We start from the raw sequence: 19,266 nt of genomic DNA, 5'->3' as shown, positions 1-19,266 counted from the left end.
GCCACCATGTATAAAATATATTATAGATATATACATATATATCTGCGCCAAATCATGAAGCAAAGCATTGTGGATCACGTGTCAAATTATACAGTGGGGAGAATATTCTGTATTTTGGAATTATCAGGTCATTTTAAACCGGTTTACTTTTCCTTTGAAGAGCGAATATGTCATTCACTGGGCAGTAACACGGCTGATGAATTCCCAGCCATTTCAGACCTTTTTGTCGATAAAAACCCTTTAAATATATATGTTTTTAAATGTCGTGGGGCGGAAGGCAGGATGCAAGGAAGAAGATGTATTTACCATAGACAAGTTGCTGTTCCCTTGGAGTTATGAATAATGTATTCCACCTCTTTTCGTAGGAAGTGAGAAATAGAATTCACATTAACCAGCTAGTCCAGCCACGTCCACCTCGGCTCCAGTGTCCGTGCACCCCTCTGTGAGACACAAATAACAAGAGAGCAACACCAGCGCTCAGAAGAACAAATTATGGTTAAAGATATGTTTCAAAAAATATTTTTCTCCCTCCCACCTTCAACACAAATGCAAGGACAAACCCACTCATGTGCACACACATGCATTAACACCCGGAATTCATATGTACTGAGGTATTTAGTTCGACATACATCAAAGATGTGGGAATTAGAATGATGGAAGACTGACTGCATTACATGCAGCTATTCAATCGATACTATCTAGATCTTTTTTTTACCATCTTGTCATCCTGTAGTCAAAATTGGGTGTATGAAATAATACTAAGAACTCACGGTAGTAGTGTAGTATACGTATACTAATTCATTAAATCATTTAATTGTGCAATCTCAGGTCAGAAACGTACTATTGAGTGAGACAGACTTTCTGATCAAAGGAATGCATCTGTGCTTACGTGTCACGTTGTTTCCATCATTGTTTTTATTGGAATTGAGAGCACACTTGGTACCTTGATTCCTGTGTCAAAGGATCATTTATTTAATTAATATAATAAGTATTCTAATAATAAGAAGGTGCAGTGGGCAAGCGGCGCTGTGTCTACTGTCATTCCTAATAACACAACATTAGTTGTTGCGCTCCCCTCCAGGGCTTGGTTTATTTTTGATAATTAATCTCTCACTGCAAGCTTAATGAATGGGAGCACATCAAACCCACCCAGTAAATGTAGAGCAGATCTGCTCTTTTGGAGTCTAGCGATATGGGGATTACGCTGGTTATGTGGAGCAGAGCTGGATCAAGTGGCTGGGGCTGAACTGCAAGCTATCGTTGGAAGAAACGGAGGTGCCAGAGTAAAAGACGAGGTGGGATATGATGCAGGGGACATATGCTTTGCTTCTGGAGCCCAGCCCTGTCCACTGTGGAGGGGCCTGACAGTTCTGGGTCACTCTCTGCGTCTCGAGTTATCTCCACCCAGTCACTATCTGCATGGTGGTGGCGGAGGATAGAGGGCGAAGGGAAAATAGGGCGGCTTATTGAGATAATAATGTGGTGTACATGGGTGACAGTTGTAAGCCGAGTGCCACAGTGCTTAAGCCACGCAGGGCGATGTGTGCGCTTTCACTAGCTCGTTCCAATCATGAGTGGGCGTATCCACCAGCTCAAGCTTAATGTATGGCATTTCATGCTTTCAAAACAGTGCACCTAAATGCTGATTTATTCCTATTTGCTTTGGCTCAGAATTTTGTGTTCCCTGGTATTTTGGTTCATAGCGTGATGCGTCCTGTCCACCCACGAGGCAGCAACAGAACCGAGCCTTTGAATTTATGGGCAACAGTTAGCTACAGCCTTGGAAACAACTATTTTATTTCATGTGTGCAACATGAAGTTTCTGTTTCCTTTCCCTTTCGACACACACTTTAATAAATGTGCTTTTCTTTTTTTATTATCCTAAATTACCACTGCAAGGTTATTTGGAAAGTTGTACTGGATATTTGTGCTTTGGGACTCTAATTTAGAAACAACATTTTTAAATTTTTAAAATCATTTAGTATGATTATTGAATCAGAAGACTGTATTGTTCCTACTAGTAATTCATTTATCCCATTCCACCTCCAATTCCAGATGTCATAGTGCTCAACCAGATTTGAGATTGCCCAGCCATTCACACGCAAGCTGCAACAATTAGCTTGTCACGGCCAACAGCACTTGAGGTTGTTATTGGTGATTAGAATAGTTCTTCCATTCTTTTTTTTTAGCATTCTAAAGTGTCCATTTTCTCCACCCACCTCAGTTCAAAACTCAACCTCCAATTAACATGAAATTAAGCTGGAGTCTTTAGAGGAATACAAGTTTTTTCTTTTTTCTTTTGCAAAGTTAACCATCCACTTGTCGTCAATGTCATGCTTATGAAATAATTATTTCTCAGTTTGGAGTTTTGTGTAAGTTTGCCTTTGTATTTGCTAAATGTCACTTGCAATTAAAGTTGATATTGCGAGGGAGAAAAGGTCACATACCAACCTGTGTGTCAGAGTGAGACTCTCAGGCTGATCCAGACACCCTGCTCGACAACACCGGGTACTCAGTCACACTCCTAACTGGCTGACATGTTTTCCTGGTCATTGTGCTTTCAATTACACACATTACACTGATTAGATTTACATTTCACTTTTTATGGTTGCTCTAATTGGCAAAGATGATTGCAAATTCGGCAAGAGGGCAAGCGTAGCCTCGGCCACCGTCTGTCACCTTGAAGTGGACAGATCAACACAGACCTGGGCTCCGTGTGCACATTAATCTGCTAATTTCATGATTGCGCTGAAGCAAGTGATCACATTTAATAGGATTCCTATTTTCTCCAGCAGCTCAGTTTCTGACATGGCATTTTGTGACCTCTAGCTTGTATGAGGGAATAATTACTGCTTAATTAGCCTTGTAGAGTTTATGTCAGTCATATTTGTCCTGTGGCTTGTCTAATTGTTCTGCTTTATGTTTTCTGACCCCTCAGGCCTCAGTATTACAAGGTGATAGAAGAATGCGTGTCTCAGGTGGTCCTGCATCGCAATGGCATGGACCCCGACTTCGGCTACAGTAAAAGATTGGACGTGGACTTCACCCATCTGATTGGTACTTGGATGAAGTGAAACATTTGCGACATAATTCTTCACTCATTAATTTAAAACGTGTTGACAAAAGTCTAAAATGTGAAATGAAAGTTCAGGTTCATATATCCTACAATCATCCTCAAGATCAGTTTGTTTCTCTTTAAACTCTGTGCGGCAGGAGGCACTGATGCTGAACATGTTTTGGTACCTTAGTCATTCTCATTATCCTCCCGAGCCTCCTGAGGTTCTTCTGACACACACCTGCAGCGGCTTGACATATAAGATGGGTCATCTTATTATCGATGAATAATACATTACATTTGGTCAAATGATTTTGGCTTGTTTAGACTTATTTTAAATGTAATTTACCTCAGTTGCTCAGTCGTCAGCCATGCCAATGGATTCATAGAGAAAACATCCATTTACACTGCATTACTAATGAGGACTTTTTGTCAAACAGAGACAATAAATAATACAACTCTGTGTCTCTCTATGGTGTCACTAACCGTTCTGTAACTTGCCAACAAAGGGTCATTACAATTTTTCTCAACCTATCCACAGTGGAATAATGCAGCAGTGAATATGTTTTGTCACTCACTTTACTGAGATGTAATCAGTTGATGAGAAACTTTCAAGGATGTGTTTTGTTTTACAGATAACGGCTCATAACTTTAGTGGATGACACCCACTATTTAGGGACACCCTGTCAGTGAGAGTAAAATGAGCAAGAGGGGAAATATTAGCATATCTGCACGAGCCAAGAGTTGCTTAGTATGATTTTGCTGTATATGATCATGAAAATACAGTTTCACAAGGTCAACGCAGCAGTTGCATTAGTTGCCAACGCTTCACATGTGTTACTGTTTTCTGAGAGAAGACTTTATACATGTTTATTTAGTTGTTTTAATAATCAATTACTTTTGCATTGCGTCTTTTATCGACTTATACGTATGTCCACTAATTAATTAAGCATCACATCTTAAAATACATAGATATGTACTTTAAATAGTATGTAATCATAGACTGATAAATCATGAACCGTCGAGATCAATTACTCGCTCGAGGGCTGCTTTTCCTCCTCAAAACACACTTGGCATGTTTTGGTGCTATAACCATTTCCAAGAGCATCTTCAGTTGTAAACATCTTACAGATCCTACAGACTTTTGAAGAAACACTTCCAGTCCCAGGCGCTCTAATGTACTTCGAGGAACAAGTCCTAGGTCTAATTGAAAATGCCACATGAGGAGCTAATGATGCTCATCGCGCCTCTGAAGTGCCTTGTAACTGGCTTTCTTGTCTTGCAGATCAGTGTGTGGATAAAGCCAAAGTAGAAGAGAGTGAGCAGAAGGCTGCAGAGTACTCCAAAAAGGTGAGACATTAATCACCCCAACAACCCCCCTTTGGTTGGCCGGCTTCGTTTTTTCCTTCCTCTGAGCTCCCAGACAAGCTATTGATTTTCCATGCCCTGATCAATACTTGGGTGTGACGCTACATGATCCGTATCAGCATTACAGGAATCAATGCCCGGGCTCTGATGTATACTTATTTGTGCACACTGCTGGGACAGAGTTAAGTTATGTGCCAGCTCCTTCCCTCTTTATCTCGTATTTCCTTTAAATAATCATTGAATCGATTCATTTGTGTGCTTGATTGTTTTTTTTCAGTTTGATGAGAGAAATAAAACAACTGCACATTTCAAACTTTACCTCCTGCATTTTTCGTACACTATTTAAATGTATCTTAAGGAGCTTCACTGCCAGAGTCTGGGGACACCAGGGGGACCTGGATGGTTTATTTTCTTCACAGTCCAGTCCCATCATCCCACCACGTACCCTGCTGGGCCTGTGAAGTCATTGTAGCGACATGGCTTGGTTTCTGCAAAGGTTATGTCCATCAACATGCATGAAAGCCGGGCCGCAAACAAAGACACGATACAACGGGGCTCGAGAGCCATGGGAGTTATGAATAGAAATTGTCCAGAGAGTATACAACGGCATGTTTTGGTGTCTTCTGATGTGCCCTGTGGCTTTTCCCCGGAGACAATGTGCCGCTCACCAACCTGTGTGTTTACATCCATCTTGATTTGTGCACGTAAACCTACTTGTGTCTCTTTTCTTGCAGTTTGATGAGGAGTTCAGTGCACGGCAGGAGGCCCAGGCCGAGTCTCAAAAGAAGGAAGATAGAATCAAAGAGCTGGAGGGGAAGATCCAGGCTCTGGAGTCCCAGGTAAATTCATACAGAGAAACCTCACTCTGCAAAACAGTGTTGCATTCCTCCAGGGTTCCTTTACCTTGTATTTTGTAGTTTTAGAGTTTTGGAAAAAAAGAGAGAGAAACGGTGTCCGTCCAGAAGCTCTCTTAAACGTTTTTATTTTTTATTTTTTATAAATATATTAAAAAAATATCTCATACAATCTCATACAGAATGAAAAAGCGATGAGAAGTAATGTCTCCACTAAGAAAAGGGGTGATTTGTTCAGAAGGATAGCTTTCCACCTCACTTACAGATGTGCTGCTGCCGTAAGTGGGAGATATCATCCATGCAAGAACATTTGATTTAATAAGGGGTCAATCTCCTTCTTAAGTTGTAGCTCTTTATATGAGCAAATTGCTCTATTGAAGCTTTCCCTATGTAATTCTATCATCACAGAGATGGATTGCATTTCTTTTTTCTCTCTACATCATTTCTTCCCAGTCAAAACCCTCCATTTTGAGCGCAGACAATGACTGCTATTTCCCTCTTAACCCAATTCAAAATGCTTTAGCCCTGCCTTGGGACAGAAGGGCAGTTGGCTTCCCTGCTTAGGGAATTTAATAAAAAACCAGCACTGAAAGATGGCATAGCTACATTTATATCAGATTTTGCTTTATCTTTCAAACATGTATCTCTGGTTGCTTCTGATAAACTGCACCTGCATCAGTGGTCCGAGCATCACTCTCGCTTCAGTCTTCTTGCGACGGTTCATCGATCCAAAACAAATGTTGTTATGTCGTACAAGCTTTGGCTCTCGTTCTTGCCAAAGTCGCCCACTATTTTTTTTTCTGAGAAAAGGGCTGCACAATGAATCAATCTATCAAGGTGTTGGCTTCCTGCAATTTAATGAACGCGATTAACTGCGATGTTGACATTTAAAATAGAAAACTTTGCTTCGGGGTGGCGATCGAGCTGTTTCGGCTTTACTTTGGGGGAGTTGTCCTGCAGCGGCCAACTGAAAAAACGTTCTCGAATATTGTGGCTGCAATACCGATTCGATGAGAAATATGCCGAGAGCAGACGGGCAAAATTAAAATGCACAATATTTAGGTGAAAAATAACCTTTTTTAAATGTTATTTTAATGCAAATATGTGTTAATTAGCAGTGTGAAAGTGGAAGCAGTGCTTACGTTTTGGTGAAATTGTATTCGTATCTTACTTCTAGGAGATGCACTGTGGGTGTCATATTTAGATGAACGAGGAATGTAGAAACCTGAGCTGCCAGATAGTTTGTTACACAGATTCTCGCAGGATCTCGAAAAATTGCGAGAATCCAGCTGCCATAGGAAGCAGTCAAATTAAAATAAATGAATAGCTTCTCTCTAAAATCAATGAATACAAAATATTTCGTGAGCAATAATTGTTATCAAAATATTGATGAACAATAATCCCGATTATTATTTTGACAATAATCACGCAGCCCTACTTAACCCGTGTGTAGCTCTGGCGCTTGCACCTCATACGCTGTCGCATTCCGGATTATTCTAACGAGACCGTCAGAGTCTAAAGCTCCTCTCCACCTGCTCCGCCTCCTCGCCCTTCTTCCTCCCTTGCTCCTTGCTTCTTCCATCTCCTTCCAAAAATGAAAGCATTAGGCAGTCTGTGTTACCTTTGCTTGCCCTCTTTCCCTTCTTGGGGCTTTTTTTTTACGTTGCTTCCAAGTGTTTTCTTCCCCACAACACACCTTCCCCCTCACCCTCCCCTGGCAGGCACTCCTTCTTCTGTAGATCAACTGACTGACTGACTGTCTGTGGTGCATTAACAGGTAGTGTAGAGCAGGGAAGCCCTGGAGAGTCGAGCCCTCTTTGCCTCTGTTTTTCTCAATGCTCCTCAAAGAGCCGTTACTGCTGGAGAGTCACACATCCACAGACATTAACCTCAGCAGGAAAATATGTCACACATTTGTGCAAACCTGCATGAGGCTACCATGAGGACATACAAATATACCCTCTGTATCTTGACATGAATTATGTTTGTGCACAAAATGGATACACTATTGAGCATATATATACTTTGAATGTGAATATATTTATTAAATATGCAGGTTTATGCAAAGTGTCGTCCATTTTCACTGGCCTCACATGTTAATTCATTCTTAATCAGAGTCAATGTTGGGGCTGTAAGGGCTAAATTGGAGAAGAAACAAAATTGTCTTCTAATCTATGCTAGTCCTGTAATAACACTTCAGTTATCTCCTCTTTTTTTTATGTTAGGCAGGTGTTCACAGAGACCTTTTCGATTGCCACCCCCAGCAATGACCAAAACAACCGCGTCGTCCTCTCAGATGGGAGTGGTTCTGCTACTTCAGGGAGACTAGAGGCTGGCAGGATGTGTTTCGAAAACTAATTCACGTTTGACACAGTGTTGCAGAAGACCATTAACTGTGAGGGCGCAGGACCTTTAAATCGCCGCGAGGACTCGCTCTCAGTTTGTCCATCAAAGCTGCTGTGCCATCACGGCGTTCTGCTGAATGTGAATGAAGGGAGAGCTCACGCTAACCTTTCATCTCGCAGACAGAATTCCTCTCAGATATTAAAGCACATGCATGCCTGAGTCGCTTCTCCTCACCTTGTTTATGAAGCAACACATTTAATGAGTGTCTTTGTCTGGGACCTTTGGCGTTGTAACAAGATGCCTGTTTGATGAGCCCCCGATTGAGTTGAGTGGAGGTACTGTACTGCCTGTAAACATCAACAAAGGACAGAGGAATCGAAACAAGTGGAAATCATCCACCCTTCCCCAAACCCTTGCTTGCAGGCGAAAAGGGAAGGAAGGTATTCATTGAATCTGGATGTGATGAATTATGTAGCACTGCAGTGGTACATTGGAGCACTCTGGGCCATCCCCTTAATAGGTTTTAACAACCTGGCGGTCTTGTAGCTGACCCCGCTCGGCCCCAAGAGGAGCTGGAGGTGTCGTGGACCACTTTCTTTCTCTTTTTCTCTCAGGCTGCCTTCCGCCCTGACTGATTACAGAATTTGACTTGACGGATTATGATAGGAAAACTCACAATCGAGTCACTCTTATAACGTGTGCTTTGCTGTTATGAGATAGAGCCAGTTCAGTTGTTCAGCGGAAAGATAGGTGCAGTCAATTTCACTGTCATTGAAATGTGTTGTACATGCATCCCTACATTACCAGTTTGACAGAAATGGTGGTCAGAAGAGCAAGACGTGCTGGACTAGTGCTGCTGTGAATCTCTGAGGCTGGTTCTTTAAAGATGAAACAACTCCACACCTCTAACCTTTAATCCTCTGAGGATGGAAATACAACACCATGTTTCTTTGCTTTAAATATTCCACTTTACGACCATTTCCTGAATTTTTTTCAGAATTAAGATTATTTTAAAGTCACCCTGCTAAAAGTATCTATCTCCTTTTCCATTACCACCATTCAAGATTCAGTTCTCTACAATTCATGGTAAGAGGTGTTCTCGAGGAATCTCTTCATAATAATGTTGCATTTCTCCTCCTGTGCAATACATTTCCATCCTTCTTCTTTTGACAAGGTCACACGGAGAAATATCAAAGCAAAAGGGTACATTTCTAAAACTGCAGAGAGAAATCGGTGCCCATCACACATCTGAGAGTGTTAACTTGAAATGTATTTTACAATCTCAGAAAAGAAGAAAAGGGAAATGTAAGAAGGATTTTGAAGGTGCACCAACTGTCAGTGATGCTGTGCCTTGGTCCTTTTATGTTGCAGTCAGTGCACTACACTGATGTTCTTTTGAAGGCAGATTACATCTTATTTTAGGTGTAAAAGTACAGTACGCCTTTTGTACATCAAATAGCTCATTCAGACAAAATGGGAATATAACACTGTATTCGTCATTAACTGTTGAAAGGACATCCCCTTTGCCCGGCTCTTTTCAAACTTTTTCTGTGTTTGGTGTGATTACTGTGTTCCATTGTACTAGAGTTCTCCTTCTCTGTCTCTCTAACACCCCCCTCCGATTTGTGCCTCTCTGTTGCCCTCTGTGTCTGTTGTGACTTGTGTGTTCCCATTGTGTGCGTCTGTGGTTTGTGTGTGTCTGTGTGTGTGTTAACACAGTTAACTATTGAAAGAGACAACCTCAAAGAGGCTCAGAGACTCATCAGTGAATCTGAAGCCAAGGTGGGTATCCTCCTTGTATTCTCGGACCTTAAACCAATGTACACATTTAATCACCTGCAAATCCCAGTTATATATTGAATGAATTGGAGTGTGGTGCTTTACATCTTTTTTTGGAAAGAACACTGATTATTGAACTGATCTTTTGTCCGATCTGTCCTTCTCTCTGCATGCGAGTCCCACTCCATATTATACATTACATGTTTTGAATCACCTTTAAATTGTCCTATTTGAATATATATATTAACTGACTTGCAAGTTGAAACCTATTTCAAACTGAAATACGTTTGAACACAACTTTCTTTTTATTCCATTACGATAAGTATTGTTAAACTCTGTAGTTGTGTTTAACTGCTCACAAATCCTGCCTGTTTAATGCAATTTTCACGAGTAAACACTTGGTGATTGAATTGCAGTATCAGAGATGAGGTTGGGGCCCCGATTTAATCAAATAGCATTTAGAGTTGATTCCCTGCCACTCTGATCTCCCAATTGAGTCCGGAAGACTATTTAAATCAAAATTGGATGGTTATTTCATATTAGTCCCGTTTTCTACTATACACAGAGCTCCAGATGTGATCTAAAGTAACATCAGATGAAAGGCCTTAAAAGAGACCTTCACAAGCTGGCGAGAAACACAATATATATTTCTACGAGTCTCTGTACATATATATGTTTGTGTAGTTTTTCTTAGTCACAAGATGCCGAATGTATTATTCAACCTATATTCATTGTATTTTATTTGCTAGTTCAGATTCGGACACTTGTAAGATACGGGCATACTGTACATGTATGAGCTACTTACAGTAGTTACGACGCACATAAAGTCTGATATTGTCCGATCAGAATTTAGTATACAACTGAGGTTATCATTTTAAGTCAAAATACACAATTATTATACATTTGACAACATATGGATCTCTTTTTTTATTGGATGTTTTCTTTGGTATCTGAAGACGAAGAAGCCGGTAGTAATGGTATTGGATCCCAAGGGTTCAGTACAAACACTGGGTAGATAGATAGAGAGAGAGAGAGCGAGAGAGACTCGTAAGGCCACTCAGTATGGAAACAACTGCGCTCTAATTTAGCAGCTAATTTGCCCGCATTCTCTCATATTAATCTTAAAAGAGGAAGCGGGCCACGGGGGGCTCGAGATTGACGGACACGTAATCATTGGATGTGGGTTTTCACTGCAGCGCTCTGGGCTTTCTGTGCAAGAAGCTCCTTGCAGACCGCCTTCCTAATTTTGGCCCTCATAAACAATCCACCATGCCATTATGTAATGAAACACAACGTAATGTCTTTAAATATGAAGCCAATTACATTTTACGCACGCAATCAAGTGAGTGAGGCAAAAGCACATTGTGGGGAATTGGGTGTGGAAATGAGAAGTGCGAGTGGAAATGCTTTTTGGAAAAAGCCGGCATCTAATCACCTTCAAAGATCAAACCCCGTCTTATTGCAGGTGTCTTGTAATAGTTGAATTTGCATAACTTTTTTTCTCTCAAACATTTTTCGATGGCCTTATTATTGACTACCTCGATACGTGGTTTGTGCAACAGTGCATAAATGTCAATGGGGTCTAATTACGTTCCTGTCTAATGTTTATTAGTATGCCATTGTGAGGACTCATGATGAAGAGTTGATGGGAAAGCAACATTTGTGTCTATTGTACATTAAAACAGTCGTTAGTGACATGTGTTTTCTCCAACAGCTTAATATTTACATGCATATCTACCGATCAATGTATACGGTGAGCCGACATTTTGGCCAATTTACAACTCTCCATATATAGCATGGCTTTGTTGCAATATAATTCCTGTAGTGTTGTCATAAAACTGGATGTGTTTATCACCAGTGGTGTAAAGATGAATTGTGACTCCAATAAGCAACTATAACCAAGCTTCAGCTGATCTGCCTTTTTGTGGCTGTATGATTATTAATCACATGTCTGCTGAAATTGATGAACTCAGTACTGCTGTTGAAACCTGAAGATTTATTTTTACCTTGACAGTTCAATTGGTCAAAAATACACAATTTTCCTCCTCTATTTACTCCAATAGTTTTCAAAAGGACCACATTCTGTGGTAGAGATCTGTTTATAGAAAAACACAAAAGTTAACTTGGCAACATCTAGAAAATGGTTGGTGATCGTGATCTCTTTGCTTAGTAAAGACATGAAAACCGCAGAGAACATGGCCTCCTCCTGTGGTTTATGTTTTTGACTCATGCTCTGCTGACAGTCAGAGCCCTTGGCAAGTTACTAAGATACTAAAGTGCAGGCAGTAAAACGTTGTTCACAGCACAGAAATGGTTCCTCACTGGCACAGAAAAAACACACAAATATGGCTATTAGTGAAATCAATGAATCAATGTTTTGATTTGTAGGCCATCATTAACATTTCTACCCTCTATTTGCAGATAGCAGCGGGTCCAACTTCAGCTGGAGCACCACCTCCACCACCCCTAGTGGGGCCTCCTCCACCACCACCTCCTCCTCCACCTCCACCTGGTGGCTGTCCTCCCCCACCTCCTCCTCCTCCCCCTCCTCTCCCTGGGCACACTGGCATTCCACCACCACCTCCACCGCCTCCTCCTCCTGGCGGAGGCCCTCCGCCTCCTCCACCACCCCCTGGGTGCGGGCCCCCCCCTCCGCCTTTCTTCGGGGGCCCAGGTGGGCTTCCACCACCTCCATTGCCTGTCATCAAGCTGCCTTATGGACTGGAGCCCAAGAAGACCTACAGCCCTGAAACCGTGATGAAGAGGGTGAACTGGACCAAGGTATGGAAACAAATTCCCAAGTTGACTGATAATGTTGGTGATTTAAGACTGTCAGGAAAATACTGAAATAATGGCTTGAAGTCAAGCTACCCAATAAGTAGATGTGATGTTGAGGATCGGAACCAAACGGAGCTCAATTCAAATGCACTGCAGCAATGTAATCTCGTCAAGCAACCGCGCAGTCAGAGGCTACATATTCCACATCCAGCACCCATTTCACAAAGTTCTACAGTAAACAATTGTCATTACTCAAATGTCCTTGGATTTGCACAATTGCTATAATTGAATGAAGACTGGACTCTGGACGGCTCCATCACGTTTGAATACAATTTCAATAGGACAATTCTTTTGCTCTATTTTACCATAGAACATTTATCCGTTGCCTCGAGACTTCTAGCCGCTAATTTAATGATTATTTGCCAATGCTCGTGTGCCCTTTGTCTTCAATTACTGACAGCAACCTCGGACTAGTTCTTTTGACATCACGTTACATTGTGTTTGATGGTTTTAGTTGAACCAAACGTTAAATTGGAAACATATTTTTGAAGTGACTTTTCACTGTGTTGAAGGAGTTATCTTTTCTAAAGAACGTTAACAAATGGGAATATAAATATATATATATATTTTTTTGGAATACATTATTTATTTAACAAGAAATAAAGTCAACACTGACTATTGCAGGTGGCATTTCTCAACAACTTAAAATGCCATGTTTAAAAATGCTTCTCAGTGTGTGGGTGTTTGTGTTCCGAGATGTGAAGTTAATGATGGTATCAGAGCAGTATGAAACATCAACAAGAAAGCAGTCAATATCAGAAGGAAAAACTACAATTTATTTTGTTGTTTTGTGCAGGTGGGGCTGATGGTGCTTTGTGATATTTTAAACAGCATTCGTCCTTTTGTTGTGCATGAACTACTTGGTTGTGCACCAAAAAATTGTGTGCATGAGGTGACATGCAAATGCCCATTGTACAAAGGTTAATATTCAGGTGCATTGACCTTGCCTCCACAGGAATTGTAGTTTGGCGATTTCATAACCACCTGAGGAAAAACAATCTGTGTCTCTTGTGTCGATTAAGTGGGACACGAGTCGTCTGTCTTCTCTGTGTGCAGCAGATGGAAGTCTGGGAGTGCCAGGAGCAACTATGATTTGGTTGGAGGAAGAAGATACTTGTTATTTGTAATACCTCCCCTATTTTTCTCTACCACATACATGTTGGACAAGAGCAGGAATTAAAGCAATTTGATGAGGAGGAGAAACGTGACAACACAGTTTCAAATGAAGCTAAGAGGGCAGCTAAAAGTTAATGATTTGTTGCATCACCTGTGCACAGCTGATGACTACTTACGTACTGACAAACATGCAAATAGAATACATACACTGATCCGTACCGGAGCTAGAGCGACATATTCACACTCAGTGGGGGAAGCATGTAATTGGAAAACAGTATAACTATTTTTTTTGTAAATTAGAGGTCCTCCAAACACATAATGTGAAGGGGAGGATTTCTCAGTCAGGAGCAGCACAAGGCTGCCACTTGGGGAAACACAGCTCAGACACACATCGGGAAATGCCAGCTTTGTTTAAGTGCTGAATGCATTTTAGATCAAGTTATTCCTTTCCTGCATGTACTTCCATATTTGTGTGTCATTGATTCCCAAGGAAAGTTACTAGTGAAGAATACATTTGGGACCCTCCAAGTGCCAAAATAAACAAGACATAAACAATTTAGTTTTAGCTGTTTAGTTTTTAATTTCAGAAACGGGAATCGTGACATTTTATATGGTCTCCCCATAAAACAGAAAATGCTAATAATCTTGCCGTGCTAATTAAGGTTATCTGTAATCATATGGGAACGGCAGAACAAATGGCAGCACGGCTATAATGGGATGAAGGAAATAGCAAATGTCGCAGACAGCCCCATGAGACTCATTTTTAAGCTCAACATAGTTAATGATCTCAAGTTGTAACTCATCTCTGTCAGCCATGACATCTTTATTTTGGTCAGGGTTGTTTTGTTGTGTTGCTTTGCACGCACTCCTCACATACCTCAACATTTAATGTTGTTAAACATTTCTTTTGTTAAGTTTTAGCTTCTTTTTTTTCTCACAAACAAACACAATTTTTTCTTTCAAGAAGAAGACATACTCTTATTGTAATATTACATATAGCTATATACATATATGAAATGTATTCTCTGCATTTAACCCATCCTTAGTTATTAAGGAGCAATGGGCTGCAGTGAAGCGCCCGGGGAGCAACTGGGGATTCAGTGACTTGCTCATGGACACTTTGACATGCAAATAATGAGGATAGTGGGGATCAAACCGACTACCTTGCGGTTGCAGGACTGGAAGGACTCCCCACTTTGCTGTGCGTACTTACAAATGTCATTCATTCACAATGCTTTTATTGTTTATTTCTTTGAAAATCATTTACAAATGTTTTGTAAAGCACACACACAAACACACACACACACACACACACACACACACACACACACACACACACACACACACACACACACACACACACACCCAAGATATGGTTAAACTTTTCACTCAAATTTGGCCAGAAAGTCTTTTGGTTGTCAGAGTTGAAGCGATATAGATGCTTTCCAGCACCGTGTAAAGGCAGCAACAAGGTCATCAGCGTTTGTGTGGTCTCAGTAACATGTGGAATCAAGTCAACAGAGGATGAGCCATTGGATCCCGCAGGTTGGTCGGAATTAACAAGCTTATGGATGACATTTGTTTTCATCTGTAGCTGCCAAGTTGATAAAGGTTTTCAGCAAAGAGTCTTTCTTCTGCAGTTCAGAGTCTGCAGATATCCTCTTTGAAGCCCTCTGGAGCAATAGGGAGTCCTTGTATGCCACGGCTTTGTCAACTTGTGCTCCCTTGTTAGAAAGATGACACTCAAGTTGAAGACCACAACTGAGCAGGATGGTAGCATGATGAAGCTAATAGCATTTCTTGGTTTCTTGGCTGGCAGGTTTTCTTTTCAGTGAGGCAAATACAGGGAGCAACACTTTTTCTTTCAAAAGTAATTTAATTTATTGTTAATACATCTGTAAGCAAAAGCAAACAGGCTCTGGTTTTCTGTTGAATCTCAGATGAGTAATTAGCTGGCCTTTGAACAAGTTGAGTAAGATCCAATGTAGAGGTTATTTTTATATATTTTTTTATCTGACTCAGTTCAAACTAAAAACACTAATTAATCACCTATTTAGAAGCTTGTTTTAATTCCTAAAACATCACCAAAAGCAGATCTTTCTTTCCCCCCACATATTGTATTACCTGCTTTTCACCAGTATGTCATATTTGAAGTGGAAATCACCTAAATATATTTTGTTTTTAACTTAGGGACAGCTTTTTCTTCAAATGATGTAGATTATAGCAACACATAACTGTAAATAAGGTACATTACATTCACACTTTATATGCATATATTTTGTAGCATTTAATTCTGTTGTGAAGATATGTATTTACTTGACTGAAAGATTTGCAGATGAATTCTGATGTCTTTGTACACATGTACCTGAGCAAAATGGCTATTACAATAATTGAATAACAGAATAGCAAAACATATTTTCCATATACATTTAACTACATTTAAATTAAGAATAATTTAGTGGAATTTTTTGGACCAGAAACACATTATAATGTATTTTGAAATTAAAAGGGAACTGCTATTTAAGATTGGGACTGCATCATGAGCTTTATTATTATTATTATTAGTAGTAGTATCAGTAGTACTTGTAGTAGTAGTAGAAGTAGTGGTAGTAGTAGTGGTAGTAGTAGTAGTCATCGTAGTCGTATTCATAATCGTATTAGTAGTAGTAGTAACAGAGTTAGTAGTAGTAGTAGTAACTGTTAGTAGTAGTAGTAGTAGTAGTAGTAGTAACAGTGTTAGTAGTAGTAGTAGTAACAGTGTTAGTAGTAGTAGTAGTAGTAGTATTAGTAGCAATGGTAGTGTTAGTAGTAGTAGTAGTAGTAGTAGTAACAGTGTTAGTAGTAGCAGCAATGGTAGTGGTAGTAGTAGGAGTAGTAGCAGTGGTACTTGTACTGGTAGTGTGTAATGGTATTGGGTTTTGTTTAGTTTGTTTTTCTGTTTTATTTTGAATTCTTCTGCCTCTTACTCTTTTAACTTCACTTCCTGCCTTGGTATGTTTTCCCACCTTTGTAATTGTCTGCCTCGCCCCTAATTGAATCCACATGCGTCTAATAACCTTGCTGCACCCCCGATGTCTGCGTCTTCCAGGTATGTGTTCTTCTATGTTTGCCGGTATCCTTCTTGTGCTTTTTCAAAAGTTCCTGTCCTGTTTTGTGCTTTGCCCGTTCCGCGTTTCCCTCCAATTTATTGTTGTTGTTCATTTGTGGACCTCCCCTCTGTGCCAGCTTTGTCTTTGGAATATTTTAGTTGTTTATATAAATTGACTTTGCATCGACCCTGTTTCTTCTGTGTCTCTGCTTTTGATTTGACTAGGTTAACATCTGAAACATCTCATTTTTTTAATGTCTTAAGTTACTCAATCACAGTGTGGTGTTTCACCACTTTATCTGAATTCGACTACCACGGCTTAATTGTTATTATAAATATAATTATTTACACATAAACTGCTTTCTATGACTTGAGTGGACATAAGAAAGCATTATCTGAACACTCAACACCAGCTCATGGTAAATGTGTCATAAGCCTTCCATTAAAGCACATATTGTAGCCATTGTAGGATTCTGCAATTTTGCTACACTTGACGCATTTTCGTATGGACTTGGGAATGATTTAACAGCTTAATATGCATCATAGTTGCACTTACGGCTCTTCCTGTAATAACTGTGGTTTTACAAGGTTAACGACAACAGTGCAATAGCGTTAGGACAATTGCTATTCCAGGCCCGTGTTAAGCGCTCTCACCATAGCACGAAACGCAGTGAACGCAGTGTCACACACATTGTAACGGATCCCCTGATATGACTTGGCGTGAAACTTACTGCTAGTGAAACTTCTTTATTTTCTCTCTTTAGGTGTATAACACATGAATTAAAACTCGTGAACAATCACCACCTTGTCACCACCGTAAGAGCGTTAGCCTTATACGGGTCCATTAAAACTGTTACACTTTAAATATAATGCGCATTTGTCCATCCGTAGCCGTACCGTCAAGTTTGCATGTCAACATAAGATAAAAGTGCGCTTCTTTTTAACATTTCAAAATAAAAGTCTGATTTAAATCTAAGAGGAAGTAGATTAAAACGTCTATAAAAGTATTCAAACAATACAATATACAAAGGCATACATCAAAACCAATAAAGCAGATACAAAAGCAGGCAATCAACACAAAACATTAAACCTTTCATGGGGTTATTTACACACATTATTAGCTACAGTAATAATAACAGCAACAACTAGAATGGGCACTCGGTAGAGCGCATACCTTCGCATATCACAAGATTGGGCATTGAATTATGAACATTTTGGCATTAGTTGCATGCCAATTGGACAAAAATGTATCGTGCTATGGTAAAAAAAGAGTTTGACCTTTCCATGACCTTGACCTTGACCTTTGACCCGATTGATCCCAAAATCTAATCAAATGGTCCCCGGATAATAACCAATCATCCCACCAAATTTCATGCGATTCAAGAACATTTTGACCTGTTCATGACCTTTGACCTTTAACCTTTGACCCGATCGATCCCAAAATCTCATCAACTGGTCCCCGGATAATAAACAATCATCCCACCAAATTTCATGCGATTCGGTTCAATAATTTTTGAGTTTTGCGAATAACACGCATACAAATAAATAAATAAATAAATAAATACACGGCGATCAAAACATAACCTTCCGGCATTTTCAATGCGAAGGTAATCAGATGGGTTTGTTTACGTCTGAGTATTTCTGTACGCTCCTACTCTTGTGTCTGCTGAGCGGTGAGGAGGAATCCCTGTGTTCAGCCCTGCTATCACCTCTGGTGTGGGTGTCGGTGCTTCTTAGAGGCGTTTTCCGGTACCAGGCAGGTATGAGGAGTGTATAAACAGGGTTGCTGATGTTTTGTGCCGCAAACTTAAATTCACATACTTCATTTCAGGTAGGTCATCAAGTACTTTGATGTGAATGATCCAGTCAGGGTCTTTCCACACATCATCCGTTTGACGTGGTCATACTCCTGCGGTTTGTCTGCCCATGAAATAATCTGTTTAGCCCTGGAGGCCCCTCTTTTGCTGCTGCCGGTCCTCTTTGTTGTGTTTGCTACTCTGATGCTCAGGATGCACACACAAGGACATTTGTGTGTCCACACACAGACAAAAAAACACACACAAACCCCATCTCAAGTGAGAAGAACTTTTTGAGTGGCAGGTTGGTGAAATGGCGGTCTCTGATTGTGGTGATAATGGAATCCTTGTGTCATTGCAGATAGTGCCTCAGGAAATGGCAGAGAATTGCTTCTGGATCAAAGTCAAAGAAGAGAAGTTTGAGAATCCTGACCTATTTGCTCAGCTCTCCCTCTGCTTCTCCTCGCAGAGCAAAGGTAAGGAGGCGTCATCTCTCTTCACTTAATTAATCTACACACACATGCTTCATTTTTCCTCTCGGGGGAATAGATGCACAGCCACTTTCATCGTGTGACACTTTCCTAAGACATTTTTTCTTCCTGAATTGTTAATTATCTTTAAACTTAGAACTTTTCCCACTGCATTTAACACCATCTATGTATGCTCTCAAGTAAAAAATCAGTGTTTTTTCTGCAGGGTTCTTATGTGTTTGAGTCTTTGAGAAAACTAGAATGTAACGCGGTCGCACATTGTATGTGTTCTTTGCACCTATTGAGTAGTTTCAGATTGGTGTTGTTGTGTGTGTATCTACGTAGACGAACTTGAAGTTGTACAGACTGTATATGTGTGAACTGGAGAAGTTATGCTTGGTTAGCTTCTTTTCCAGTCCAGTAGGCCAATCTTCCGTTGGGGAAGATGGGAGGCTTTTGTAAAGGAAGCTCTGGGAGTTTTCTTGTCCCGGCCAGTTTGTTTCTCAGATACACAACCAGGCTACCTAACTTGCTGATGAATAACACAAGCAGTACA

General features: G+C 40.4%; 1 protein-coding gene across 5 annotated transcripts in view; it reads left to right on the top strand.

Annotated features, from left to right (window-relative positions):
- Nucleotides 1-19,266, top strand: part of diaph2 (diaphanous-related formin 2) — a 389,710-nt gene that overhangs the window by 134,983 nt on the left and 235,461 nt on the right. For 4 of the 5 annotated variants that reach the window (XM_056440255.1, XM_056440252.1, XM_056440251.1 and 1 more), the window contains 6 exons: nt 2,939-3,057; nt 4,341-4,405; nt 5,158-5,262; nt 9,343-9,405; nt 11,824-12,183; nt 18,602-18,716. In XM_056440255.1, the coding sequence (XP_056296230.1) occupies nt 2,939-3,057; nt 4,341-4,405; nt 5,158-5,262; nt 9,343-9,405; nt 11,824-12,183; nt 18,602-18,716 (827 nt within the window). The remainder of the gene's footprint in view (nt 1-2,938; nt 3,058-4,340; nt 4,406-5,157; nt 5,263-9,342; nt 9,406-11,823; nt 12,184-18,601; nt 18,717-19,266) is intronic. The other variant, XM_056440253.1, reaches the window with a different exon arrangement.

This window comes from Pseudoliparis swirei, chromosome 19 (genome assembly GCF_029220125.1).
Source record: "Pseudoliparis swirei isolate HS2019 ecotype Mariana Trench chromosome 19, NWPU_hadal_v1, whole genome shotgun sequence".
In the NCBI taxonomy this organism is placed as follows: Eukaryota; Metazoa; Chordata; class Actinopteri; order Perciformes; family Liparidae; genus Pseudoliparis; species Pseudoliparis swirei.
This window is presented reverse-complemented; position numbering and strand designations above follow the sequence as displayed.